This window comes from Tauraco erythrolophus, chromosome 17 (assembly GCF_009769465.1).
Source record: "Tauraco erythrolophus isolate bTauEry1 chromosome 17, bTauEry1.pri, whole genome shotgun sequence".
Lineage (NCBI taxonomy): Eukaryota > Metazoa > Chordata > Aves > Musophagiformes > Musophagidae > Tauraco > Tauraco erythrolophus.
In genome coordinates, this window is record NC_141481.1 from 15,529,941 (window position 1) to 15,556,973 (window position 27,033).

Here is a 27,033-nt window from a genome sequence, read left to right on the forward strand (position 1 = left end):
CGGCACGTTCTCCCCACGCACCTGCCCCCGGTCCATCGCCGTTTCGGCCGCGCTCTCCGCGGCAGCTGCCGAGCGCCCCGTTCGCAGCAGCTCGTGCCAGCCGCAGGGCCGCCCGAGCGCTGGTGGGACGCCGCTGCCGCCGGCGCGCCTGCGCTTCCGCTTCCGGGCGGCGCGGGGAGGAGCCGGGCGCGCCGGGATGAGCGGGGCGCTGGGCCGCTGGCGGTGAGGTGGCGGGCGCGGGGCCGGGGGTGCGCGTCGCGCGCTCGGCGCCTCTTACGCGTGTGTCTTTGCAGGGCGCGGTGCTCCCTGCGCCTGCCGGGCCCCCGGAGGGGGCTGGCGCGGCGGCGGGGCCCCGAGGGCTCGGCGGGCGCGGATCCGGAGGGCGGGGGGGCCATCCCCTTCTCCGCCAGCAAGGCCAGTCCGCGAGTGTGGAGCGTCAGCCGGTCTATGGGGAGCGACCACGAGAGGCCGTGGATTAAGGTGCTGCCTCTCAGTCTGCTGTGCACTGGGCTGCTGCTCTGGTGTGTGTTCAGAGAGAAAACGGAGATCGATGAGCGACTGGAAGAAATTTTCTCCGGTCAGATCGTGAACTCTTTAGATGAGGCCCAAAAAAGCAATGCTCCTTTGCAACCGCAGAAGGAGAAATGAGGACGCGAGTGCGGCTGCAGTGAAAGAGCTGCCAAAAGTTTACTGGCATTCACCTAGTTAAAAGCTGTTCTGACACTTTAATGGGACAACTTGTTTTTCTAGCCTATCTATCCGCAGCCTTATCTTGCAAGCTTGAGTCCTTCATGTATCGTGCTGCTTTCTGCGCTAGTCTTGCACTGGTAGTGCAAAGAGTAGTTTCTTCCTGCATTGCACAGTAGGGATGAAGAGTACGTATTGCAAATCAACTTGCATTTGAAGATACATTTTATACAACCCATTTCTTTCCCATGGATCGTTTTCTTCGATGCACAGGGTATTAAAATATCAAAGCTGTAAGTCTGTAAAAGTGTTGCTGAAGGTGACCTTCATTTGACATTCTGCTTGCTACTCACAGACTATGTTATATTGAAGACAACTCTAAGTTGTATTATTCCTTAATATGATTCTGTGTGTTCTGATTTTTTCTGTAATTCTACTAAATAACATAGAAATTACCTTCTTCAACCCTTAATGCGTAGTCACTGTTTGCTTTCTGGACTAGAACTTTTTAGACATGCCTGATTTACGTGATCATTACTAGTAGAAGAGGTTTTTGCAGGGAATCAAAGTGACTGGCTTGCATTATATTGGGGAGGAAACCCCTAGTTTCATTGAACAATGCAGTATCTAGTTTTTCCTACAGTTTCATAGATACTCAGACTTGCACACCGGAGACTTTTCTTGGAGAGGAAGAATCTAAGCTACTAATACGACTTAGTTCCCTTCAAAGTTAGAGGCATTTTTTTTTTTTACGCTTTTAAATGTAAAAATGCAAAGCAGTTTTTGTTCCAGTAAAATTCCTAATTAAAAGACAAAACAAAGAAACCCAAAACCTGCAAACAAACCAAAAGCAGCTAGTAAGCCAGGCTGGAGCTACAGAGAAAACTGACTTAGCATGATGTTTTTCTACCAGTGCTGATTAGTCTCTGAGCATGCACCACTGTGGCTTTTGATTTTGCTGTAGAAGCCTTGTAGTTTAACCAGATGATGCCTAGTAAATGAGTACACTTGGTTTGGTAATGTCACAAGGTTTAATTTGTCTTGGGATTCAACTTTTACTACAGTAGAAGTTGGAAGTGAGATAGATGCATGGGGGCATCCTGGCGAATAAAAGAGTGATCCTGGATTTTACCTCTGTTCATCTAAGGTGTAATGCCTGTTTGTCTGACTAGCTTCCTTTCTCCCTGTTCTGTTAAAACAATGAACCCAGCAACATACTGCTTTGTTTAAGGAATTAAAAAGTTGCCCCTTCGCGTGTGCCTTATTTTTATGTGCTGTGATACGTGCTTAATAAAGAATCTCTACCTGTAAAACTATTATCGTAGCCTCTTGCTCTTAAGGTGTTGGAAAACTTGCAAACTATGTGTCTGCAGCATTTTGTTGTTAAGAGCCCAGCGTACGAAGCTATCAGCTGAAGCTCGCTGAAGAAACCCTGCGTGCTCTGTCTAAAACACACCTTCTCCGAGGCGCTGGAGGACACGCACTGTGCAGGCGGACACTTCTTGTGGGTCCGTCGTCTCCGAGAACACACGGTCGTCCAAGGCTGCCCTGGTGGCAGAGGGGCCTTCCCCGGGCACCGAGAGGCGCCGCAGCCCGCGCAGCGCGCCAGCCGGGCTCGCGGGCTGCAGACGGGCCCTGGAGCGCGCGCTCGCGGGGCGGGGCCGGCGCGGCCGCGTCATAGGGGGCGGGGCCGGCGCCGGCAGAAGCGGTTTGCGCCTGCGCTCTGTCGGCCGCTTGGGAAGATGCCGTCGGTTTCGAAAGCGGTGTCGCAGGGTGGCGGGGCCGGCGGATCCCCGCAGACTGAGCAGCCGACGCATTACACGTAGGTACCGCGCCCCGGAGGTGCCCTGCTCCCTGCGCCTCAGCGCTGCGCGCGGGGCGGCCCAGGACCTGCGGCGGAGGGCCCTGTCGTGCGCCAGGCCTGCTCCGCGCGGCCTCCTGCGCGGCTGCAGGTCTGTGGGGAGACCGGGTGGCCTCCGCCGTTCTCCTTCTCCGGCTCCAGGCGCCGCGGAGAGGAAGCCGCGGTCTGTGCCGGCCAGATTGCGGCTGCCCGGGCACGGCTGACTGCACCGCGCTTGCGGCGGCGCTCCGCGCCCTGCGTTCTCTCCCAGTGTCGTGCCTCTCTGGTCCGCGTTGTAACTCGCCGGCGTCCTCTGGCACATCCCGAGCGCCGCAGCACCCTCGCACTCCTGGACCACCCTCTCCGAGCTAGGACAGCAGTCCTTTCACTTCTCCTAAGCGTTGCGTAGCCAGCTGCAGCTCGAGTCCTTGGGACGTTCCGTGACAATTTTGCAGGCATTCCCGTGCTGAAAGCTCCAATGTGCTCGCCATCCTTTCTGCAAGCCAATCCCTTTTATTCCGATACGATCTATAAAGTCCCTACAGCCCCTAGCACTACTGACAGCCTGTCTTGTGTTGGACCATGTGCTCCACACAAATGCAAATATTTTATCACTTAATTGTGGCTTTCCTTCATGCCAGTCCCCCTTATCATCACTTATATAATGTCACGTTTTCAGCACTCTCAGAAAGACCACGAGAATGTAGCCACTTGCCTAGATAACTGTTGCAGCCCATCCGACAGCCCTTAGCATCCAAAAATTCTACTACTTTTTTTTTCTCCCCACAGTACCTGAAATAGTTAGAGTCTCTTCTTGAACTTAAAAATACGCTTCATAACTCTGGTGTCATTACATTCCCCCTTGTGCAATTCAAGCAACCTGAGAACAAAAGATGCTCTTTATTCCTCTTTCTAATCCTTTTCTTTCCCTATATCATCATTCCCCTGGAGCCTGTTACACATCCTGCACCCTTTTAGAGACCTCTAGGAATATCATAAGCCTCTTCTGCAAAGCCCCCATATACCCACTTCCTCTGCAAATAGTCCATAACTTAGGGACGTAATGAACTTGATATAAACTGACACAGGAGAAGAAGTGCTATCTTGCATCCTTTCACAAATGCCACAGTAGTGCCCAGTCTGGCGTGATCTTGTATCCGTGAAAGAAGTATCAGACTTCCTAACTAGCTTCTATGCCCTGCATGCTAATGAAGGACTGGTCTTACTAACACCTAAGTAACCTTCAAAGACTCCAGACTGTCTCAACACAAATGTAATAGTCACTAAATAAGTTTCCTGAAGTCCTCTCATACACCCTAATAACCTTTATAAAGCTTTTTTAATCCTCCAGCGTCCTATAGTGCGGTCCACATTCTGAGAATGTTGTGATTAAGGACTAATGTTTAAATTAGATGTAATATTTAGCTAAATAGCCTTTGTAGGACTATTTTGTATGATAGCAATATGAATAGTAGCAGTAGCAGTATGAATGCTCATTCCAGTAACTTGTTGCATTTATAATCTCTGTTTGGTGGTTACTTAGGACAATATTCTAAATACTGTGCTTTTTAAATTAATGTATTTATTTGATTTTAGTTTAGCTACAAAACTTAGTATGATTTGCCAGGTATTCCACTGTGTTTTATTCATAATGCAATCTGTCATAAAAAATTAAGTCACTTGTGTTCGACAGCTAAACAGTAAATTGTTCATAGGAACTAAAACTGTATGCAGGTACATTTGTACATTTTTTCACGGACTGTGTGCACTGATTTGTCAAGTGCCCTGTTGCTACTGTAAAAGTGTGCCTCCAATAAGATAAACTTGTAACACAGTTTAATTTTTTTAGGTATCTAAAGGAATTTAGGACAGAGCAGTGCCCCCTATTTTGCAGCACAAGTGTACCCAGCACAGACCATTTACCTGTTTTCATTGGCATTCCTAAATCAGCGTCGTCGTAGACCTATACGAAGGCGTGATGGGACTTTTAACTACAGTCCAGATGTTTATTGTACAAAATATGATGACACTACAGGAATCTGCCCAGATGGAGATTAGTAAGTGATTTCTTTTCGTCCTAGGTGGTTTATAGTATTATCAGTGGACATTAAGGAAAGATGCAAATTTCTCCTTAACAAAAAATTATCGATGGAATCCTGCTGCAGTTTATTTCAAAACAGATTTCTAAAAGTGATTTGTCATTTTTTAGCGCATATACTTTTATGTAAGCATGTATTCTTCAGGCTATCGTAGAGTTAGAACTCTGATTTGCGTTATGATGATCTTTAAGCATAACATAAGAAACTGATTTTCTACTGGTATGTTCTTGCACATTTGTGCTAGTATTGTTGCTGCACCTTTTTTTTTTTCAGTTTTGCTTCCTTTTCTCCTGACAACTCTGAAATGACCAGTAGGTGCAAACTGTACTGTATAGCGTGGCTTCAAGATTTTAAGTTTTGTGAAGATCGATGGGTAGTAGAGGAGAATGACTATTTTGTGATGCTTCCAGTGAGAAAAATCAAAGGAAGGAGTTCACTGTAGTTTGTCTGGCTAGGTCATTAGTGTTTGCATTTCACGAACGTGTGTCTCTTCTAGATAAAGGCTACACAGGGTCTTTGGTGAACTTGGAGGCATACAAGCCTTGTGGAGATGAGAATGAGCAAATGGTACAGTATGGCAGGCAAGGCATATATAGAGGAGCTGGGTATCTTGTGGTTAAATGTCATAGGAGCTACCTTCATCTGCAGTGATGGAAAACAGGAAGGACTGCTGACAAAAATTTGCGGGAAAACAGCCAGGAAATACGCAGTTACGCTGGTCACTTGATTTGATAATTGAAGATTATTATTTTGGTTACTGTAATGTATAGCAGCACTTGTCACAGAGCAGGTATCTTTATGTTATAGGCTGTAGTCCACAGAAGAAAAAGGTGGATTTTTCCCAGAGGCTTTACAAACTAAAGAGATAAGAGAAGGTAAACAACAAAAATGCACTAGGCAGTGTGACAATATTGAGTACCATGTCTAAGCAATATAAACAGCAAAAAATGTCTCTGAGAGATGATTAAAAGAGAAAAATTAAATGCCTTTTCAGGGGTTTGTAAAGCACTCCTGCCAATCCTGTGGCAGCATGGGCAGTTCTTCGAAAATCAATGAACGAGGATAATGGATGCTCGTGTCATGGATTGATATTGGGACAAAAATTGACCTTTTGCTATTGAGTGATAGATACTGATCCTAAATGAGGAGAAAGGAGGCAGCGTTTTAATAGGGTATTAGCTAGGCAAGATTGAATTGTATGAAGCAAGTAGAGGAGATGTTTCAATAAACTGAGATGTGAGATGGAAACCCTTTTTGCTGCAGTTGGTTTGGAAAAGTTGTCCCCTTCAATTGCTGAAGATTACTCCCTGGTTTGGAGCCTACATGTCAACAGGGTGATTATGTTGTCTGTCCTGATGCAGATGCTTGCCAGAAAATAAGATCAGGAGTGAGATTCATACCTCTGTTTTATCATGTTGTGCTTACAGTCTGAATTAAATGGATAGGTTTAGGAGTTATCAGAAAGAGGTGGTGATTTTCAAGTTTGTGATTTGCAGTGAAATTGCCCAGATGTCGGAAGGAGGAAAGCAGGGACCAAGGTTGGAGTCCTGTGACACCCCTCACCAGAGGCACAAGAGAATGTTGAAGTTGGAAGATAGGCTGCAGGAGAGATTGAGAGGAAATGTGAACATAACTGATTCCATAACAAAGGAGAACAATATTTAAAGGGGAGAAAAATTGAGTAAAGCAGACAGTAAATTAAGAAAATGAAGATAGAAGTGAGTAGAGAAAAGGGGAATCTGTTTTCTTTGACTCAGTTAGAAGGTGACATTATTGGAGACATTTGTGAGAGAAGTTTCAGCCAAACTGGGGAGGCCTTACTTGAGATGTGATCCTAAGAACTGGTGGCTAGAAATGCCCATCAGCTATGGTAAGAAACAATTTATGACACAAAAATGGTTGGGCTCAATGATCTTCAAGGTCTCTTCCACCTAAACGATTGTGTGCTTCTAAGTTGATAGCTGATTGAAGTTAAGGTAGAAGAGAAGCGACGTATGGGGCAAATAGTTGGGAAATACAAGAGAAGTCAAGGGTAAGGATACGTGACGCCAGTGCATGTCTGTAGTGGCAGGAGAAAAAAATGGAGGAAAACACCAACATTTCTGAGGACATGCTTACACTGTGGCGGCATTCCTGTTTCAGAACTCAGCATAAAAGTGGTTTTTTTTGACCGTTTTGTGCTTTCTACCTAAAATTGAGCCTTTTCTTTGTGAAGCAACTTCAAATTCTTATAGAAATGGTTATAAATAGTAATGCCCAGACACTTTACTTTTAAGCTATCTGTGACAATGTATTGGCACTTTTTGGCTTTATCTATGTCTCTGTTTCTCTGTTCTGCTCATCTGAATGCACAGTAAGGTAATGCAGTTTTTGAGTTGATAGAGACTAGCGAGAAAGGTAGAGTGATGACACCCATAATTGTTCTCAGGAACATACTTGCAAGAGAGTTAAAGTAGAAATTGTTGATTTCGCTCAGTGCTTGACTTCGATGTTTCTTTCCAAAGTTTCAACTTGGAATGAAAGGAAACCTGTTTAGCAAAGGCTTTTCTAAGGGTAGCAAATTAAACAATCTGTTCTAAGGAAGGGCCTGTGAGAAAGACTAGATTATTGCAGAGATAGAGGCATGCATTTTCAAGCAGTGAATAGTGTGCCTCCCAGTTTCACAAGTGAGGGTAGAAGTGATACTTTTTTTAATCTGATGTGGTTTTCAAACCATTGTAGTTAACTAATGTCAGATTCTAAAAAGATTATTTTGGATGTGTTAGTATCTAACATAAGACTGCTTTAAGAGTGAATGAATTACAGAGCCCACTACAGAAGAACACTTCAAGTAATCATAGGAAAAGATATGTCAGTGGCCTGAAGGTTGAACAGAAGTAGAGCTGTGTAGCTGTTTTCACACATTTAAGAACATGTAGCATTACCCTTTCAACTGGAGCTGGAGTGAGAAAAGGAACATACATTTCAGTAAAGAGTTAACCTTTTAAGTTTTGTGAATGTATTTTCTGTTTCATGTTATATACATTTACTTACTTTGAATAATGTAAGGACAGTTTTGCGTTGTGAGATCTGGATGCAGAAACAAAGCTGATTTCAGTAGTTAAATGTTGTATGTAGACTCCAATAGAATTTAAAAATACAGAGTAATGTTCTTTACTGATTCACAAGTTAGAATTCAGTAGTTATTTTAAGCTGGGAGATCGCTGTAGAAATATGGGCCATGAAATAGATTTGTCGTTCTGCCTGGGAACAACTTTATTTATTTTTTTTTTAAATAAAACCTTTGTTCCTAAGGAAAAAAGATGTCTGAACAACCTTAGTACCAAACAATGGTACCTAAGAACAAGTTTATCAGTTTGCAGCCATGTAATCTGATGTTAATTAAAATCAGCCATTTAAAATCAAAATACTAGTCTTATTTAAAGCTATGTATTACAATGGTTTATGCTTCATTACAATATTTCATTAATAAATTGAAGGTAAGTTCTGACACCCGTCTAGGTCATTGAGGTTGAGTAGCACATCTTCTGTTCTGTACATATTCAGTGCATTGGCTTAGTTTCATACTGTGTGCAAGTAAGTACTCTCTGTCATCCAAAAGCTGCTTTTATTAGGGATTTTTCCCTTTCTAACTAATATCCTGCAGGTGAACTACAGCTGATCAAGATGTCTGTGGTTAGTAACATGTGTGTTATCATGGTATTGTACGAATAAACACATTTTATTTACAACATACACATGCAAATTGATGCCATTGTTTTGCTCTTTGAGGTTTGCATGCTGTTAGTCTCCCGAGTCACCTTTAGAACTAGCCCATATCTAGTTCTTTACAAGTCTTAGGCAAAATTCAGATACCAAACTGTCCCAGCACACTGAATAGCCTCATTAAAGCATTCTGTTGGTTTCTGGAGGCGGACTTCACCCTTATGGGACTCTTTAGGCAACTAGCAAATGTGCAGTAGGAAAGCTGTGTTTTCAGTAAAACTCAGATTTCATTAGCTGTTGATGGTGCAAGTACTGAGTCTTAGGGCAAACAAACCTAGGTTTAATTTAGCAGAAGTAAGAGTCTGTGATGTAATTGGTATTTTCTCCTAGCTTGTATTTGGAATCCATGTTGTCTTTTTGTGGAAAAAATTGTGACCTGATTATTTCTCCCTCTCTCACATAAAAGAAGTTGTGCTTAGCTTGTCTGACAAGCTGGTCTATATACCATTATCTTTTTTTTTTCTTTTTTTTAGCAGTAATTTAAAAATAATTGAAGGCTTTAACATTTCTTTTTTGAGACCTCCACTGTTAAGATGACGTTGCTAGGGAAAAACTGCAGATATTTGAGCAAAAATGTTTGCCCTCTGATAAGAAACTGTGGACATAGAGACAAGTAATGAGATATAAACACCTGTACACTTCTTGCATGGAAGATAAGACATTTAATTCTTGTTTCCAACATGAATGAGCAAACTTGAGTAGATGAAAATGGGGCATGAGCATTATGCATAAGAATATGACATGGTATTCTTACCTCTGTGAGATGTGCATATATGCGTGAAAGATTAGATTTTGTAATGAATAGTCTGCTGGGAAAATGGAAACATTGACACCCTGCAAGATTCTTCCAGTGGTGGGACAGTTAGCAATAACAAAAGTAAAGCCTCAGATTGCATTTTCTCTTGTTTTGAGTTCTGTACAGGACTAGTGCTGCAAAAGTAACTGATTAACTCTTGTGGGTTTTCTCACTTTTCATATCAGTAGCAATTCTAGCAGAACAGGAGGGCTGCATCAGTGCTATTCACACATCACAAGGAATTTCTCACAAAGTTCACCTGAGGCACTGTAATGGGTCCCACAAAGATTCCATCCTGTCTGTCCATGTAGAGCCAAGAAATGTGAAAGAACTACTTTCAGATCCTGAGTGTAGACTGTGCTTCATCTTGCACTGACAAAATGAGAGGTAGCACTGAATTGGCTATACCCAGTCTTCCCACTAATTAATTCTGTTGAGATTTAAAGAGACATTCAAATTACTAGCTGCAGACCATTTATCTTCTTTATCAGAATGTTGGTTTAAATGCCTACAAGGAGGCAACTTGATTCTCAGAAATCATAGAGAGTGTTAATTCCTGGAAGTCAGCTCAAGCTGCTGGTGTTTAGCACAGCAAGAAAAATATGTGATTTTGAGTGAATATATAAATACCAGACTTGTAAATGTTTGCGAAGAATTGCATTTGCTTAGTCTAGTTTCTAAATAACCTTTTTAGAATATAATAAGTAAAGCTTAAGCTAGCATAAATTCTTATGAGTGTTAAAGTCTACTTAATGCTTCACTATTCTCCCACCATTCAAAATAAAATATTTCTGTGGGACTTTTCATTTGTTGATCTGTATCAATTTCTATGCTTTTGGTGCCGTATCTTTTTACTTTGGGATGGGGGAAAGTAGTTTTTGGAGATTAGTATTTTTTCAAAACCAGCAGAGACCAAAATTATAATTGCACTGAAATAAAATGGGAGAGAACAGACATCTCTGTGTATGTATTTTTTTTTTTTAAATTTGTTTACTATTCATATTTGGAATTACAATCGATGCATCATCCTGGTAATTTTGAAGTACAGATCATAAGTCACATAATGTATCTGAAAAAATGGTTAGTATATGTACAAGAGAATTGCTGACGCGAAAATTGTTCTTCCTTTTAATAGAAGAGTCATTTAGATATCCACTGAGATTGTTCAATAAGTTCCAGTCTATAAAGAGTGGGCGGGAAAAAAAATCACTGCGCTTCAAGTGCCCCTTGATTTTAGATTATGATAACATTTTAAAAATAATTTCTTTTATCTCTTACTGTAGAAATGACTTGAACTTGTATCAGTATGGAAGATGTCACTCCTTAGCTCAGATGATGTTGTTGCTTACAGGCGTGTGCTTGCTAGATTTATTAATAATACCTTTGTGACCCAGCCTGCTATAAATTCTTACAACTTTAGCAGAGACTAAGACATAGATTAATGTTTTGGATTTGAAGCTGATCTGTGGTGGTGGTTTGTTTGGGACAATTTTTGTTCGAAGAATCCTGCAAAGTACTTGATATAAGTTAATAAAAGATATAGTGTAATTCAGAATTAAATTATTAAAAACAAAACTCCGAAGCAATACTCTGACTTTCCTCTTTCTATTATGTAGTTGCCCTTACCTGCATCGAACAACAGGGGATACAGAAAGGAAGTATCATCTCAGATATTACAAGACTGGAACATGCATTCATGAAACAGATGCCCGGGGTCACTGTGTGAAGAACGGAATTCACTGTGCCTTTGCTCATGGTCCACATGACCTTAGACCACCAGTATATGATATAAGGTAGTCTTGTTTCAAATTCTTCAGCCTAATTAGCAGGAAATACCACTTGTCTGCTATTACCACATACCAGAAAATGCAGTATGCTTTGCATGAAAAATATACTTGCTTATGTAACTGTAAACATAAGAATACAATTCACTGTGCATGACAATAGCAGATAGAAGAACACTGGGAAATAAAAATACTAAGGTTTTGTAACTTGCAGTTTCAAGAGCCATGTCTGTAATTCTTGTGACTGCTAAAAGACCAGATACTCTGCCTTTTGTCATTTATGCCTTGTAAATTTGCATGTGGTTTTTACATTGACAAATTTATGATTTTGTTAAGCCACCTTTCATGTTCTCAGCTTGTATGTTTGACATTTTGCCTACTGACATTGCAGTTTTTTTAATTAAGTTGTATTTTTTCATGTATAAGTTATCAGTATTATTTCTGCCTCTCTAGTGTATGTTCAAGTATTCACAGAATCACAGAATGGTTAGAGTTGGAAGGGACCTCAAAGATCATCTAGTTCCAACCCCCCTGCCATGGGCAGGGAAATTCTCCACTACACCAGGTTGCCCAAAGCCTCATCCAGCCTGGCCTTGAACACTTCCAGGGATGGGGCATCTACAACTTCTCTGGGCAACCTGTTCCAGTGCCTCATCACCCTCTGAGTGAAAAATTTCTTCCTTATATCTAATCTAAATCTGCCCTCTTTCAGTTTAAAGCCATTGCCCCTTGTCCTGTCACTACATGCCCTTGTAAGAAGTTGCTTTGTGAATCAGGGTAGCAGTAGGTAAGAGCTGTGGCCAAAGCTGAGTGGTAAGCATGTTGTCAGGAGGAATTATAAATAGGTGGAGCCGGAGGTCTTGCTACAGAAAGTGGCCTGTATGTACTCAATAGGAAAGGATACCAGTTTCTAGAGAGCTTTGAAGCCTTGGAGGATCAGAAGTATCTCTTACTGGACACTGGAAGAGCATTCTGGGGAAGTATCACTATACACTTGCCCCATTCTTATACTCTTCCCTAGGCATCTGCTATTGGCCACTGTTGGAAACGGGATTCCCGGCTAGATGAACCTTTGATTTGAGCTGGTATGGCTGCTATCTTACATTCTTACCTTTGTTATCCCTTATTCTCAACTGTCTGTTGGGAGATGATAACTTTCCCTTCACAATAATTTTAGTAAAGTTAGTTCTTTTTTAGTAATTTCTTAATTATTTAATTCATATTTTGCCACAGAATTCATTGCTATGTTGCCTGGCCACATACTCTTCAGTTATATATAGCTTTTTTTTCCAGAAGACTTTCTTCAGTTAGCTAGCTGATGCTTCTTCTGCAAGGCATCTGTCCATTTTCTTTTTCTTCTTTTTAACTTTTCTCATTTAGCATATGCAGCATGATGCCATGTCAGTCTGCATGCAGAATGCTTAATATCTTTGTAATCTTCTGTATTATATTAGAATGAGGAACCCCAATGTATAGCAAGACTGAAAGCAAGCTCCGTTCTCTATATGTCTTTTAATGTGTTACATGATTGTTTATTGGTGATTGGCTACACATAGAGCATCAGGAGGAGCTGAAGACATTTGTGGTAGGAGTCTATGTTTAATGGCTTGAACCTACAAGCAGGCTGCCTCAAACTTCTTTGGTGTTTGTCAAAACCAGTCGTGTGCCATTGTGTCTCCTCATTTCAGGCATCTAGCATCCATAAGGAAGTCCAAAGAATTTGGTCTTACATTTTCTTTGGGGTCTTTTTGCTCTGCAATGAACACAGATATTAGGGTTTCTTCATTTTAAGTAAAGAGCAGAGAAATAATGGTAGAATCACTGATGCAGACGTTAACTTTATTGCCCTCGATAGCCTTGTTCTTCTACATGTCCACCTTAAAGGAAAAGTACTCTCTAAGAACTATTTGGGTTTTTTTCTCCTTTTCTGAATCTGTAAAAGAAGTGTTTTGACTGTTTGAAAGGTTTTAGACTTGTCTTTGAGTCTGGCTTGTCTTCCTTTCCCTTTGAGGTTTTCTTTCTTGGAGGATACTTGGGGTCTGGGAAGTTCTTGAAAAGATATGTAAATGATATCATGACCGCCACACCTTTCAAACTGCTCTTCAGAAATCCTGAGTAGTAGTATTTTGGTAAAGGAGACAAGCTCCTTGAGTATTTGTGTCTAGAGAAAGCAGTGCCAATTGAAGGTAGAGGCCTTTGATATTTATGGATATTTATAGATCCATCTCTGGTATTTGATTCCTCATCTTGTTTCACCATTGCTTCAAAATCTGCCCAATATAATCATGCTATAATATATATCTATATATATATTTAAGCTTTTATACTGATTTACCATTGTTGAATCTCTGTACAGCTTCATTTTACTAAAATGGTGTAATAAAATTGTCTCAGATTTTTGGTAGAGGTTTCATACCATTAATACAATACCTTTTAGTTTGGTAGTAATCATTCTGATCTTTCAGCAAGCTTGTGGTTGCTTACTTGCAAAACAGTTGTAAATTCTTGCAGAAGAGATTCCATTTCCTTATAACAATTGTTGTTTGTTACTAGGTCTCCCGAACATCTTGACAAACTTTTATTGCAAAATCTTCTAAAAGTGAGCCAAAAGTACTTTGGCTACTTTAATGTGATGTAGTATTCAATACCTATATTTTTTACCTTCCTTCAGTCATAACTTTTCCTAGGCAAAGAGTCTTATGATATTCAGTTCTCCCTCACAGAGGAGGAGTTCTGGGTTTCTGAGCACCTTCATTGCCCTTTCTATATCTTTTGTAGTTCTGCCATGTCTTATGTGGCAGTGGAATATCAGAAATCAATAGCATGTTCAAAATGTCAGCACACCAGCATACAGAGGTACAGTGGGCATTGCTGGTACAAATATTGCCTGTGTACATAATTCCAGCGTTCCTTCATGTGTTCTCTTTGATTTGTATGACATGGTTATTCCCTCTTATTATTTTCCAGCTTCAGCACAAGTAATGGTTTGAAATACAGGCAATCTATTTTTTTTTTTTTTTTTTACTATTTAGGCTTGTTAAGAGCTGGACTTAATGACAGAATTTTGATAGAGTGTGACAGGATTATACCTGTGACAGATAAGGTTACTGTAGCTATACAGTTTAGGAATGTTACTCTCTTTTCCCCATTCCAGAGAACTTCAGGCACAGGAAACCTTACAGAATGGGCAGCTAGGATGCAGTGAAGGCATTCCAGATCTGCAACCAGGAATTTTAGCAAGCCAGGCAATGATTGAGAAGATCCTTAGTGAAGATCCAAGATGGCAGGGTAACGTAACCCTGTCTCCTTTCTCTGTTTAGTTATTGATGTTTGATTCGATTTGTTGATCCTGGGTCTCTATCTGGGAAAAGTTCAAAAGCCTTTTTTAACAAAGTAAAGAATTGGTTTATATAAGTAGTATGGATATTTGTGGACAAAGCGTACTGTCACATTTATGTTCAGATTGCATTTTGAAAATGTTTTGTTTTAAAAAAGTTTAATAGGTCTTTTTCAGTTTATTTGATACAAGCGTTGCTAATCTGTGTCGATTGAATAAATGCTATTAAGAGCCAGTAGGAGCTCTGTCTTGTGCAGAGTGGCAGTAACGATTAGAGTCTTCCTTTTTTGAGTTATTAATAGATTAGCTATGGACCATTATTCTTTGCTGAGCTTGACTAACAGCAACGAAGTAGAATATTAAACGGAAGATTGGAGCAGAATATTAAAATACAAGAATATCATATTAGATATCTAAAGTAAACCCAATTGCTCTAGTTTTCTTAAGACTTTTAAAGTTGGTTCTCATATTCTTTGTTTAGGCTTGCTTATTATGTAGCCAAAGATGTTAATATCAATGAGATATTGTTAGAGCTCTTGCCCAAATTTTACTTTAGAAAAGACTGCTGGGTACAATTACTTCCAATAAATTCATGTGAGGACAGTAACACAGGAAGAGGTCACATGAAGATGCTGTCTCTAAGGAATTAAAGGGGAGGTAATTGTATGATACTTGTTCCCTTTATGTTTTTTAGATCTGCTATAGAATGAGTTCCAACCATAGAAGTACTGATAATGTGTAGAGCTTAATCGTCAGCTCTAGATCAGAAAATATTGGATGTTTGACATAAAAGACAGCAAAATTGACCAACTACAAGCACTTTTATTGCATTCCTTGCATTGTGACAGGTCTATGTTATATAATGTTGCATGACTTCTGTCGGTCCCTGTAGATATGATGAGATTGCATATAGTTTCTGGGGGTTGAAAAATCATCCAACTAGTGATTTCAGCCTTATTTTCCTAAGTCTTTAATGAAACTATTGAAAAGGATTGAACAAAGAATAGATTCTGTGTGATAGTCTGATTAATAATCTTTGCTATTTGAAAGTATGTCATTAATGACTCTTCGAGAATTCAGCTAGTTTACCACAAATCCTACAGGAATCTTTTAGTATTGTGCAGTTCATTTTTGAGAACATCTCAGGCTAAAAGTTTTGCTGAAGTCAAGATACATGACACTGCTTCTGTTTTACCTACATCCATTTTCCCACCTTAGGAAGAAGTTAGATTGGTTTGACATGATGTACTTTCACAAATCCGTGCTTGCTGTTAGCAAAATTGTACCTTCTAATTTATTTACTTTCTCCATTGTTTTTATGAATTTTTCTGTTTCTAGACAGACCTTATTTGTCATCTCCTAGTTCCTCCTTCCTGGAACCAAAGATATAGAGACAGAGGCAAAGGTAGAGAAGAGGCTCTAGAATTTCTCCAGAAGGATTTTACTGGACAGCCTTAACATGCCATAAAACGAAAGCGGTTTTAGTGAAATAAGGATTGTAAATGCTAAACTTAAGAGAAATTCAGATACAAAACTGTTTAAGTTTTTAGCGTTTGTCTTACTAAAACGAATAATGTGTTTTCAGGTCTTCATTTTGAAAGTGTTACCTGTATATAATGAGAATTTCCAGATACTTTCTTTACCAACAGATTGCTACTTTCTTTACCAACAGATTGCTAGTGCTTTATTTGTGTACCTTATTGTAAAATTGCTATTCAGTATAAAAGCAATGAAGATTACTTTGCATGTAAATGTGTTAGACTTTTATTTAAAAAAAATGCAGGAGTAAGTCTAAGTTAGTAAGAATAGAGGGGTCTGTGAATCATATTTTTTTCAAAAAGCAGTGTGATACCTAAGCTCACTAAAGACATTGTGTATGCAAAAAATAGTTGTTTATTTCTCTTAATTGTTGACCTGTTTACAGACACAAATTTTGTATTAGCTGGCTACAAGACAGAACAATGTACCAAGCCACCCAGACTCTGCCGCCAGGGTTATGCATGTCCACACTATCACAATAGTCGAGATAGAAGACGAAATCCCAGAAAATTCAAATACAGGTACATAAATACATATCAAGAATAGACTTTTGGTCAGTCAGACAGTTGTTAATGGACTGATCTGTTTGGGTTCTTCTGTAATGCAATGGATATTCCTAATGGAATAAAAATACATCTTTCCCAGTAGCCTTGCTAAAATTTTTTTTTTTGAAAAAAAAGCATCTGTTCAGATTGATCAGGCAGTTAAGACAAGAACTATGAAGCTGTAATGGAAATAATTCTTCTTTCTTGTGAAGAACGAAAACAATTTCTATAATTCTTAGCAAATTTTGGAATCACTGGGTCAAACCTTCCTTGTTATGAAAAGATCAGTTATAATTTATCTTTTTTTTTCTAGTTTTGTTCTGTAATTTTCCATTTCTGAGCAAAATTTTCAGGACCAAAATTTAATGCATCTTCTTTCTTACTTTTCATCATTACATAATTCATCATTGCCTCATTTTACATTGTTCTTATACACTGTAGTTTCTTCATTGTTTTGGGTGGTTTTTTGTGCAGTGATACAAGGTTTAGAATTGATGGGCTTTGCTTGACAGTCTCAAGACTGTGAATAAATATCATTAGACAGAAGATAGATGGAATCCTACAAGCTCATCTTCCTGTCAAAGAATTTCCAAAAAGTCAGAGTGTCTCAGAATTTCCGACTTTATAGGTCACAGAATCTAAGATTCTGAGATTTAGTGGGAAAGTGTTTGAGACTTCTGCTAGGAAGTAAGTACAAACATGCTCTGGACATCGCTTTTTTTCTAGGTCTACTCCTTGCCCCAGTGTAAAACATGCAGACGAATGGGGTGAACCTTCAAGGTGTGAAAGTGGTGATAGCTGTCAATATTGTCATTCTCGTACAGAGCAGCAGTTTCATCCTGAGGTAAGAACTACGTTTCTACTTATTTTTAGCAATTTCAAATTTATTACGGATTAGATTATCAATTAAAGATATTATTTATGGGAAAGCGTGACATTTCATTCAACATTTCCAGTTGTTGCGGTATTTGCTTAAGCAAAACAAAATTTGCAAAGAAATAGTTATGCTGTGATAGGCATTTTTATTGAACTGCTTATGAAAAATTAATTAATGCTCTCTGGATTTGGGCGTAAATAAATGTGTTCTCTTTTTTATCTAACTTCTTGCAATGGTAAGTCACAGTAGTATTTGCTACTCAATAACTTGGGACAAATTTCTATTTTAAGTATAGTTAAAAACTTTATTGCAAATAGTTTAGAAAAACTTAATAGGTCAAGAGGAGGTGGAAAGAGCAGAAAACTTTCCTGGTGACTGAAGTAAGACACTCCAGCAAAACAAGGTGATTTGAGATTCCTCTGTAGGCAAAGTCGCTGTAACTTTGTTGGTTACTTGAGCCTAACAGTGAAATGCTAGGGAAGAGAGCAGTGCCATGCAATCTACTGAGATTTAATTCTTATGTGACACTATGAAAATATTAAATGTGCCAGTTAATGGAAACAAACATGATAATGAAAAGACATGTTACGCTAGAAGCTGCCTGTATAACGTTGGATATCTGTTTTCATTTTGGGACCTTCGATTGGACGGGAAAAATTCACAGCAGGATGTAATTTCTAGCATTAGAAAGTTCAGTACTTAGTAAGGTATAAGCAAAGACCATTCCAGCAATTGCTAATTTATCTTCTAATTTGGAAGATTATCGAAGACCATACTGGGAAAGGAATTCTTAAAATATTGACTCCACGATTGTTGCAAGCTTCGTATCATACATTCCCTATCATAAGTTAACCAGTGACATCTTTACATTAAATAGACGTCAGCTATCTCTACTCTTGAGGTGCTGCTCCAGAATTTCACTGTCCTGATTACTAGAGATTTTACAGTTCAGATTTATTTCAGATATCTAATTTCTTCTGCATCACATTCCAGCCCTTTTCTGTAGTAAAGATGTCTTCCTGCTTCATATTGCTACCACACTTTTATTTATGACAAAGCTGTGAATGAAAGTGCTAAAATAAGTCAAAAGTTTGAGCCTGGAGTTGTGCTACTAATTTTGTCTGCTGCCTTCCTCTTTCATACCATCCATTGTCATCTCTTCATTAGTCAATTTAATAGCAGATATGTAGCATTGGTAAAAGTGATGTTCTTCATTATCTTAATTAATAAATCTTACCACATCCTTTGTTGAAGTCCTTACTAGAATGATCACGTTTGCATTTTAGAGAAGGACCTTTGATTTATCAAATCTGTATTGTGGGTCTACCATGATGTGCCTTTGCCAAATGTTCTTTTAATTTTATTCCATTTCTTTCTGTCTTTAATCTAAATGGTGACAGACAGAATAATTAGTGAGCACACAGTGGCCTGAATCAACTATTTTGCTCTTCTCAAACATATGTGAGCTATACTTAATATACTTGTTTTAAGTGCTACTTCATAGATTTCATAGATTTCTTGGTTGGAAAAGACCTTAGTCCAGTCCAACCGTCCCTAATCCCCCATTAAACCATATCTCTAAGCAGTTTATCCACCCTTTTCTTAAACACATCCAGGGATGGGGACTCAACCACCTCCCTGGGCAGCCTATTCCAGTGGCTGACAACCCTTTCAGAGAAGAAATACTTTCTAACATCCAACCTGTACCTCCCCTGACTAAGCTTATACCCATTTCCTCTTGTTCTATTGCCCATCATACTTCTGACGTGATGGCTTTACTAAAAGTACTTGCTAACTGCATCTGTCTCATTTGTCAGTTTTTTAAGAATTCTGATGTAACAATTACCTAATTCACTTCCTGTTCCTGAACTGGCAGTGATTTGCTTCCACATCAGCTGTAGTCACCTTCGTCTGTCTGCTTGTTTCCATTAGCTGTGCTGCTTTTACTGTAGTGTTGAACATAATTCCTACTGATAATCAAGGCAGGTTGGTGAGGTTAGTGTTATCACCTGATCTAATTTTAGGTCTAGTATTTAATTTCACAGAAACTAGCAAAGTACTTGCACTGACAGAGGAGATTTCACTTGATGTCATACCCTGTGATACTTTCCTTCCTTTGCTCCAGCTCTTTCGTCCAGTTGTGAGGTTAGAATGGAAATTCCATACAGGTTTTGTACCTCTGACTTGAGCATTCAAAGCACTCATTTTATTTAGTTCATAATGAAATTGACTCATTCTTTACCAAATTCAAATAAAGAATGTTGTCATTGCCTTTTGGCTCAGTGACTACTTTTAAAGAAATCTCTTGGTTATTGCATTCAGGAATAGCTTGATTCTACTGTTAATAGATAGCATCCGTACTCTTGTCTATAGCTGGGAAGTTAGTCTTCTGTAATCATTTAGTTCTTTGAGTTCGCTGTCTGTTTTGTAATACTGGTATGTGTAGATGACTGCCATCTCCAGAATCAAGCTTTGAGGTGTGAGCTCTGCCCCAATAGTATTTTGATATTATCAGTATTATCACTTCTTGTATCTGTAGCAGTTACCAGAAGGCACTCTGCACCATCTGGGTAGCTCAGAGGATCGGGAAGGTTATTTTCTGCTAGGACCTCAAAATTAAGACCAAACTTCCAATTGCATCTTTTGTTGAAACCATTTGGAAGTTAGCTCTTATTTTTTTTCCTTCTGCACCATTAGTATTGTATATATAGCATTGGGGTTTTATATTTAACCGATAAATAGAGAACAGGAAAGAAAGGAGATGTTCCCCGCTTCACTTCCGAGTTCGAGTGTGATATCTACAAATTAATCCTTCGGGTTTTGCAATGTCTGTGATAGCTCCCAGTGAAATTGGTGAAAAGATCAGTTCCGCTGTTTTGTTTGTTAGGTGCGTGGATTCTTGTCTACGGCATGGATGTTTTGTCGCTCTTTCAGTGTTCAAGGAAAAATAAATTATTTGTAGAGTGATAAGCATCAGTAATAATTTTGTGATTTACTGTAGTTTCTTGGATAATCTTTGGGTTGTGCATGAAGTAGTAGTGAATATAGCAAGTAAATTTTCAGCCTCAATTCAAAATCACTTACGAGAGGGAAATTTATCTAAGATGCTTAAAATAGCTCTAAAATAGAGAGCTTACAGAACTAATTGTTGATATATTTTTTTTTTAATACATAGTTCCAGTTTTCATGTTTGCACTAAGGCAGGAGTCCAAGGTAAACGTTTTTTTACACAGCATATGCAAAAGTGCCAAAGAAGTAGTATTCGGAACTAAGAATTAATACTTATCAAGCCATGAATCACTCAACTGACACTGAACTCCAAAGACCACAGTACCAAGGTTTGGGCAACCAAAAAGATCCCTCTGCTATTTGCCACATACTTGCAAATCACCAGAATTATTTTTCTAAAGAATCTATGTGCTTTTAAATAGGGTCTTAATATTGTTCTAATATGATAGTATGTCAGCCCCTCCTCCCAGCCTTGTGAGATCCAAAGATCATCAAGGTCCTGATAGAGCAATAAACTGAATGTAGATCTTACTAGCAACTTATATAATCATTGCTGTCATGAACAGTCAGTATTACTTCAGTTCTCATGCACCCAGTCAGGTTAGAGAAAAACATTTGAATGTTAGGATGATTTGGATATTAGAGGTGTCCTAATGAAGGAACAGTGTTGAAAAAAACATACTGAGTTGGGTTTTTTCAGCTATGTAAGTGCTCTACTACATACCTCATTTCTCCTGCAAGATTTCTTAAAAATGGTGTAAAATGAAATTTTATTTCCAATGTTGACTTGTTTCTATACAACATAGAAAACCAAAGCAGTTTAAACACTGCTTTTCTAAAATATTATTGTTACTTACTGTTTATTATTATACAGAAGAGTGTTAAGATTCTCTTGTCTCAGTTTTTCTTTTCTTAAAATTCTGCTCTTCTATTTGATTTTTTAAAATGATCATAAGAATGGAATATTCTGAGGAAACTGTGATACATATTGTTAGTAAATATTCAGAATTTTTCTTTTAAAGATTTTAAAATTTTCTATTTTGTTGTTACATAACAAATATGTTTAGGTTAACCACCCTTCTGTTTTGTTTAGATATATAAATCTACAAAGTGCAATGACATGCGGCAAACAGGTTACTGCCCACGTGGTCCATTTTGTGCATTTGCACATGTTGAAAGTAAGTAAGAGAACTGTTGTTTTGTATCAGCGTTCATAAAAGTGAACCATCATTTCTAAGCATCAGTAACAGAAGTGACTTAACATCGTTAATTTTAATGCATAAATGACATTTGATGTCTCTTGTTTCTAGAAATTTATTCCACATTTTCTAATACTGTACATTTCTATTGGAGCTTGCTGCATTTGCATCAAATTTGCATCAGCAGTAAAACAAGAGGTGCCTTTACAAATGCAGCTTGTCCCTGTAACTTTTTGAGCTTGATTTAGCAAGTTTCTACATACATGGTTGACTTTTTAAAATATATTAACTGTCCTATTGAAACCTATAGTAAACTTCTCAGGTAAAAGTTAAACATCCTTGCAAGTGTTTGCAGAACTAAGGCCTTAGCTAAACTGAAAAACTGTGCATCATCAGATTCTTTTTAATAGTAGTATCAACTTAGGTCAGCCGTGGACTCTTCCCACACTCCAGAATGTGAAGTGTACAGTTGCTGCAACAACTATTTATGTCTTTTTTTCAGTTGCGATGCAAGGCAGAACTCGAAGCGTTTTTCTGTAACTGTTTTCTTATAGGTGATAAATTTTTATTTTTTGATTATGTAGTTTTTGCTTGAGTATGTAACTAGTAAAACCTCATATTTATTCTTCAAAAAGAAAAAAAAGTCTGCTTCTATCTTGCTTTTTGCCTTATGCTTCTAGAGCTGGAAAGAGAGATGAGAGACCCTACCAATTTTGAAAAGCTTCACATTTCTGCAATTCAGTAGTATTTATCTTATGATTCTCTAATGACAAGTAATGGCAATCTCCTGTCTCTGTCTAACCTTTCTAGCCAAATGTCATGTTCTATACAACCATTTATTGTGTCACTTGCTTACCTACAACACTTTCAGTGAATAGAGTCATTCTTGCTGCCCACAGGTCTTGTTTCTGAGAATCTGTGGTGTGATCAACTTGTCTTTTAACTTCTGTGGGAAGATTGGTTTTACTTTTCCATGGTTTTGTTACTCAAAGAAGAAGAAGAAGGAAAAATAACCTCCTGTATTTATTTCAAGAAGCCCATTATTCTAAGACCTAGCAATTCTTCAAAACAGTATGGCAATGAAGTCGATATTGACTGTTTCTTCACATCAAAAGTAGCACACTACCTTTGCTTTCACACGATTGGGTTTCTCTCCTAAATCAAGTTCTTCACAGTTTGCCAGTGTTGGCTAATACTACTTTGACTCAGGAAAGTCTGAAAATACGCATTTTGTTACAGAAGTCATTTATGGCACGGGGTTTACTGTTCTGCTTATAAGTTTTTTCTTTCCTGAAACCGCTGAAAGAGTATGATTTAAACAAATTTGCTGCATACATGCAGCATGGTATAATTGTGACATGCTACAAAACTGTGGGAGAAGACTGTGTTGTCTCTGTTTTCTTCCTTAGAGCGTATGGAATGCTGCCTATTTTCTTAACTCTCCAGCTTGGAGAGTTTACAGAAGAAACTCAGCAGAGCTCTTGGAGATTGGAGTTCTTTTGAGACCCCACCATGATCTACTTCTGTGTGTCTTGATGATTAGTATCTTTAACAGTCCAGTTGATGCTTAATTCCTATGAGAGGAATCATTCTTACAGGAAGCTGTCATTGACAATAAACAAGATTTCCATCTCTAAGGAAAGTGAAGTGTTGCACAGACTAAAGATAAAGAGGGCTGAAGGAAAGTCCAAACGTAACAATTTGCTGATGTTATTCTCCCTAGGGGATATCTTTCTAATCTGTTGCTAATCCTTCTACCCCAGCCCCATTCTTTCTTCTACTCTGTAGGATGAATTCTTGTACTCTAAAAACCTCCAGAACTCTGAGAGAATTTCTGAAACTTTGAACATGTTAGCAGTGCTAACTGAGAAGCAACAGCTTAATTTTCTTCACGTAGTTGCATTAGGCAGAATTTTATGTCCATCAGAAGAGACATATGGCTCAACGGACATGCTCTGGAACTGTTCGGCTTGCATCATCTGAAACGAAGACTGTGTAAGCAGGAAATCTCAACAAATGATCTTGAAGTCTTAGAACAACACCCACCTGTCTCTGGTAGTCTGAGTAGTCCATCAGAAGCTAGATGTTTGGTTACTATCAGCAAGAGTGCCTTTCTGCTGTTGAAAACAACTTTAAGCTTAGTTCAGCAGCTCTGACATTCTGCCTCCTATGTCCGTAGAATAAAATGGTTTGGTCCCTTCTGTATTAGGGAAGGAACAGAGAATTGTTTCAGAGCTGTAGATCTTATCATCAGAATGAAAAGCGTGAAACTCTTGGTTCATGGATCTATTTGAATCACAAATTATGGATGTTCTCCACCTAACTTCACTGAAGCCCTGGCTATGTGGAATGGGTGGAGGAAGATTTCTCACCATTCATACATCTCTCTCAGCAAGTTTTATCATTCTATGTGAAATAATTTGTGGAAGCGCATGTTCTCTACACTAGTGTTCTGGTCTTCCCTCAATGACTTCCTCAGAACCAGCTGACCATTTTTTCCCTTTTCATCCTCCTTTGTGAAGATCATGAGGACTATTATTATTCCTCCAAGACTGCTTTTCCCTTGAGTCCTGGGCTGCAGACAGTATTGTCTTACAAATGTCACTCATTGTTTTTTTCTCCCTCTGGCTGAAGCCCTAGGTCCTGTGTAGACTCAAAGACACTTTATGATGACAGGAGGGAGGGCACCTGATCCTGAAAAGTAGAGAAGTAGTGGGATCTGACATATGTCACTGACACCCTTTGCAAAACAGAGAGTAGCTAGGGTATGTTGGGACACTTCAGTAACGGACTCTTAAAATAATGAGCACCTCTCTGTGGCGCTCTTTTGTCCACTGACTGCCTGACTACAACTGACACCTTAACAAAAAGAGATTTTTTTTTTAAACAGAAACACGGGCAGATTGAAATTCTGCTGGCCAGAATTTGGAAACACTTCAAAGAACACATCTCCTATATAACAGCTTCTGTTACTGAAGGCATTTGCCTTCAGATTGTTCATCCGAGACTGTTCTCTTCTGTTGGTGCTGAGATTGCAATAATGAAAAAACATACTTCTGACTTCATGAAAGATGGGATTCCCAAGATCAGACCTAGCCTGACCATGGTAACTCTTATTTTCATAGTACCCAAGCCTTGTTAGTGCAAATTATAAGGAGGCTATATAGCTGAAAAAGTTATATCTTATAAACAGTACAACCCTGTTTCTGCATAACATCCTAGGCTACTGAAGCACCACTGCTTTGTCATTAGGCAGTTGAAGTTCTTTTTGAAGGCTCTATCCTAATCTCCATGAGCTTCAGTGATTGCCCTGAGATAAGCCACCACGTGCAATTGTTGCTTTTTTTTCAGTTTCAACCTCCTACAACAGCTATAGGTCTTTGAGAAAATATGGTTAGACTGGGGGAGGCTTACGCTGTAGAATTAGTAACTTTTGTGCAGCTAGCCACAAACTATGAAGTTCGATCTTGAAATAAATTAGACTGATGTAGAAGCACACATTCTGAATTTAATGCGTCTCTTTGACCTGCTATCAATAAGCAGAATAGCAAAAATTAAACATACTATTCTCCCTAATACCTTGGAAAGAGAAAGGAGAGATTATTTCTCTTTGAAATGTTTGGAAAGCAGTCTTATACTACCCCTTAGGGTGGTATGAATACTTAAACTAATTTATAGAATATTGGACGAGTATCTGGTTGTGTCAGGGAAAAAAAGCTAATGAAGATTTAAAAGAAAGCATGAATCAGATAGTGCTTTTTCTATGACAGTGTGAGGGTTGACTGAACAGAAGGCGGCTGACTGGACTTGCTCTGGACAAGCAGCTAGGCGATGAAATGGTATGCAATGAAAGTGAGAGTAAATTACAAAAAGTCGGCGCATCTGTTTCTGGCTTCCCAGCTGTTCTGTGCACTCTCATTCTGTAGGAGGAACAGCAAGGCCTAGTGTCATCTTTGCAATTCCTATGGTTTCTTTTTCCTTTTCCTTTTTTGGGTGTGGCTGGACTGGACTTTTGTGTGTAATGGTACTTACTAATAGCTTCTTCCTTTCTCTTTTGCGAGCCATGTCCCTGTTTTTGTAATTTATACAATAGTGGAAATACTTGATAAAGCACTGGACTCTATAGTAAAGAAGGCCGTGGAGTCGCGATAAATCAAATGCTAGACAGGAAAAACCCACATCATTAGAAACAATCCTCAGCTATGCTATCTCCACTGAAGAGAGGTGTCTACGCATCTCATACTCATTCTGTTTCCTACTATGGCTTGTACTTTCACACACTCTATCAGAGCTACTTATTGTTTCTAGTAGAGAGAAATGTTTAAATTTGATTGTTAACTATAGTTTATCATTACCCCTTCAGAAATGCAGTAGTGGCTAGAGATGAAAAATATCTTGCCGTACCTGTAGAATTTATTAAGAGATTTTGTTTGTAGTCCTGACTTCCTTACTTTGATGTCTTGTGTACATAGATTATGAGGTGAGGAATGTTATTAACTGTATTTGCTTACTAAAGTTTTAAATTTGCCTGTAAAACCAGAAGTCTAAATCTCCTTAATATATTGCACATTTAAAGAATAAAATATCTAAGATATTTAATGGTTTAACAAAGTAGCCTTCGGGGAATTGCGAAGTAATTGTTCAGTCACCTTGAGCAGTATTTTCTCATATGAAAATTAATAAGTCATTGGTCACAATTTAATGTAAGTTAATAATGAACTTTCTCAAAAGTTATTGTTCCTTTTTAAGTTAAATAGTACAAGTCCCATATTCTCTTCAAATCCTTTTATGATTAAGTCAGTTCTATAGTGGAAAAAGAAAAAAAAGCACCTTGTAATTATGATGCCATTGCTACCTTTTCAGTTAGGAGTTCTAAAAATGCTGTCTTTAAACCCTGATGTGATAGAGATTCTGGAAAAAAAAGCAAAATCTAGAATACTTTAAATATATGAATTTTGATCTACCTCCCACCCATTTTTGGTGGTGCAAGTAAATAAGAGTACCACATTTGTTTGTAGCTAGCAATACATAATGGTGAATTATATTTTTCTTACTTTGCCTTTATGCTTATATTTAAAGAAAAAGAGAGAGATTTCATGTGTGTGATTGATGTTTCCATGTGACAGGTGCTGTGTTTGGTACTAGGTATGTAATTGTTAAATTCACACAGCTAAGTATCAAATCTGTGTGTAATTTGTTGGGGATTCCTTCAACAGAGGACACCATGAATGTAGTCATACTGCAAACTGGTTGTCAATCAAAGCCAGGCGCTCACCTGTTTTCAACAGACAGCATAGGAATTGCAAATGAATGGAGCAGCAGTCTTAACTCCACAAACAGCATTACAAATAGCAGTGGGCAGTCTGGAAATGTAAGTGTAAATAATTCTGGAAAAGTTACTAATAATAATCACTGTGCCAATATACAATGTTTTTTTATTTCTTAACGTCTGTTTTTTATTGCTTTGTACTCAGCAAAAGAGAGAAAAACCACAGCTATAATAAATGTCAGGCAATAATATTTAACTGGTACTGTAAGCGTAAATGGAATGTCTGC

At 38.7% G+C, this 27,033-nt stretch overlaps 1 protein-coding gene across 1 annotated transcript in view; it reads left to right on the forward strand.

Moving 5' to 3' along the window:
• Positions 1–2,429: 2,429 nt before the first annotated feature.
• Positions 2,430–27,033, forward strand: part of UNKL (unk like zinc finger) — a 60,837-nt gene continuing 36,233 nt past the window's right edge. Inside the window, 10 exon segments of the mRNA XM_086622090.1 lie at positions 2,430–2,509; positions 4,377–4,414; positions 4,417–4,464; positions 4,467–4,584; positions 10,804–10,980; positions 14,126–14,259; positions 16,233–16,368; positions 17,119–17,236; positions 21,372–21,456; positions 26,766–26,848. Of these exon segments, the coding sequence (XP_086478216.1) occupies positions 2,430–2,509; positions 4,377–4,414; positions 4,417–4,464; positions 4,467–4,584; positions 10,804–10,980; positions 14,126–14,259; positions 16,233–16,368; positions 17,119–17,236; positions 21,372–21,456; positions 26,766–26,848 (1,017 nt within the window).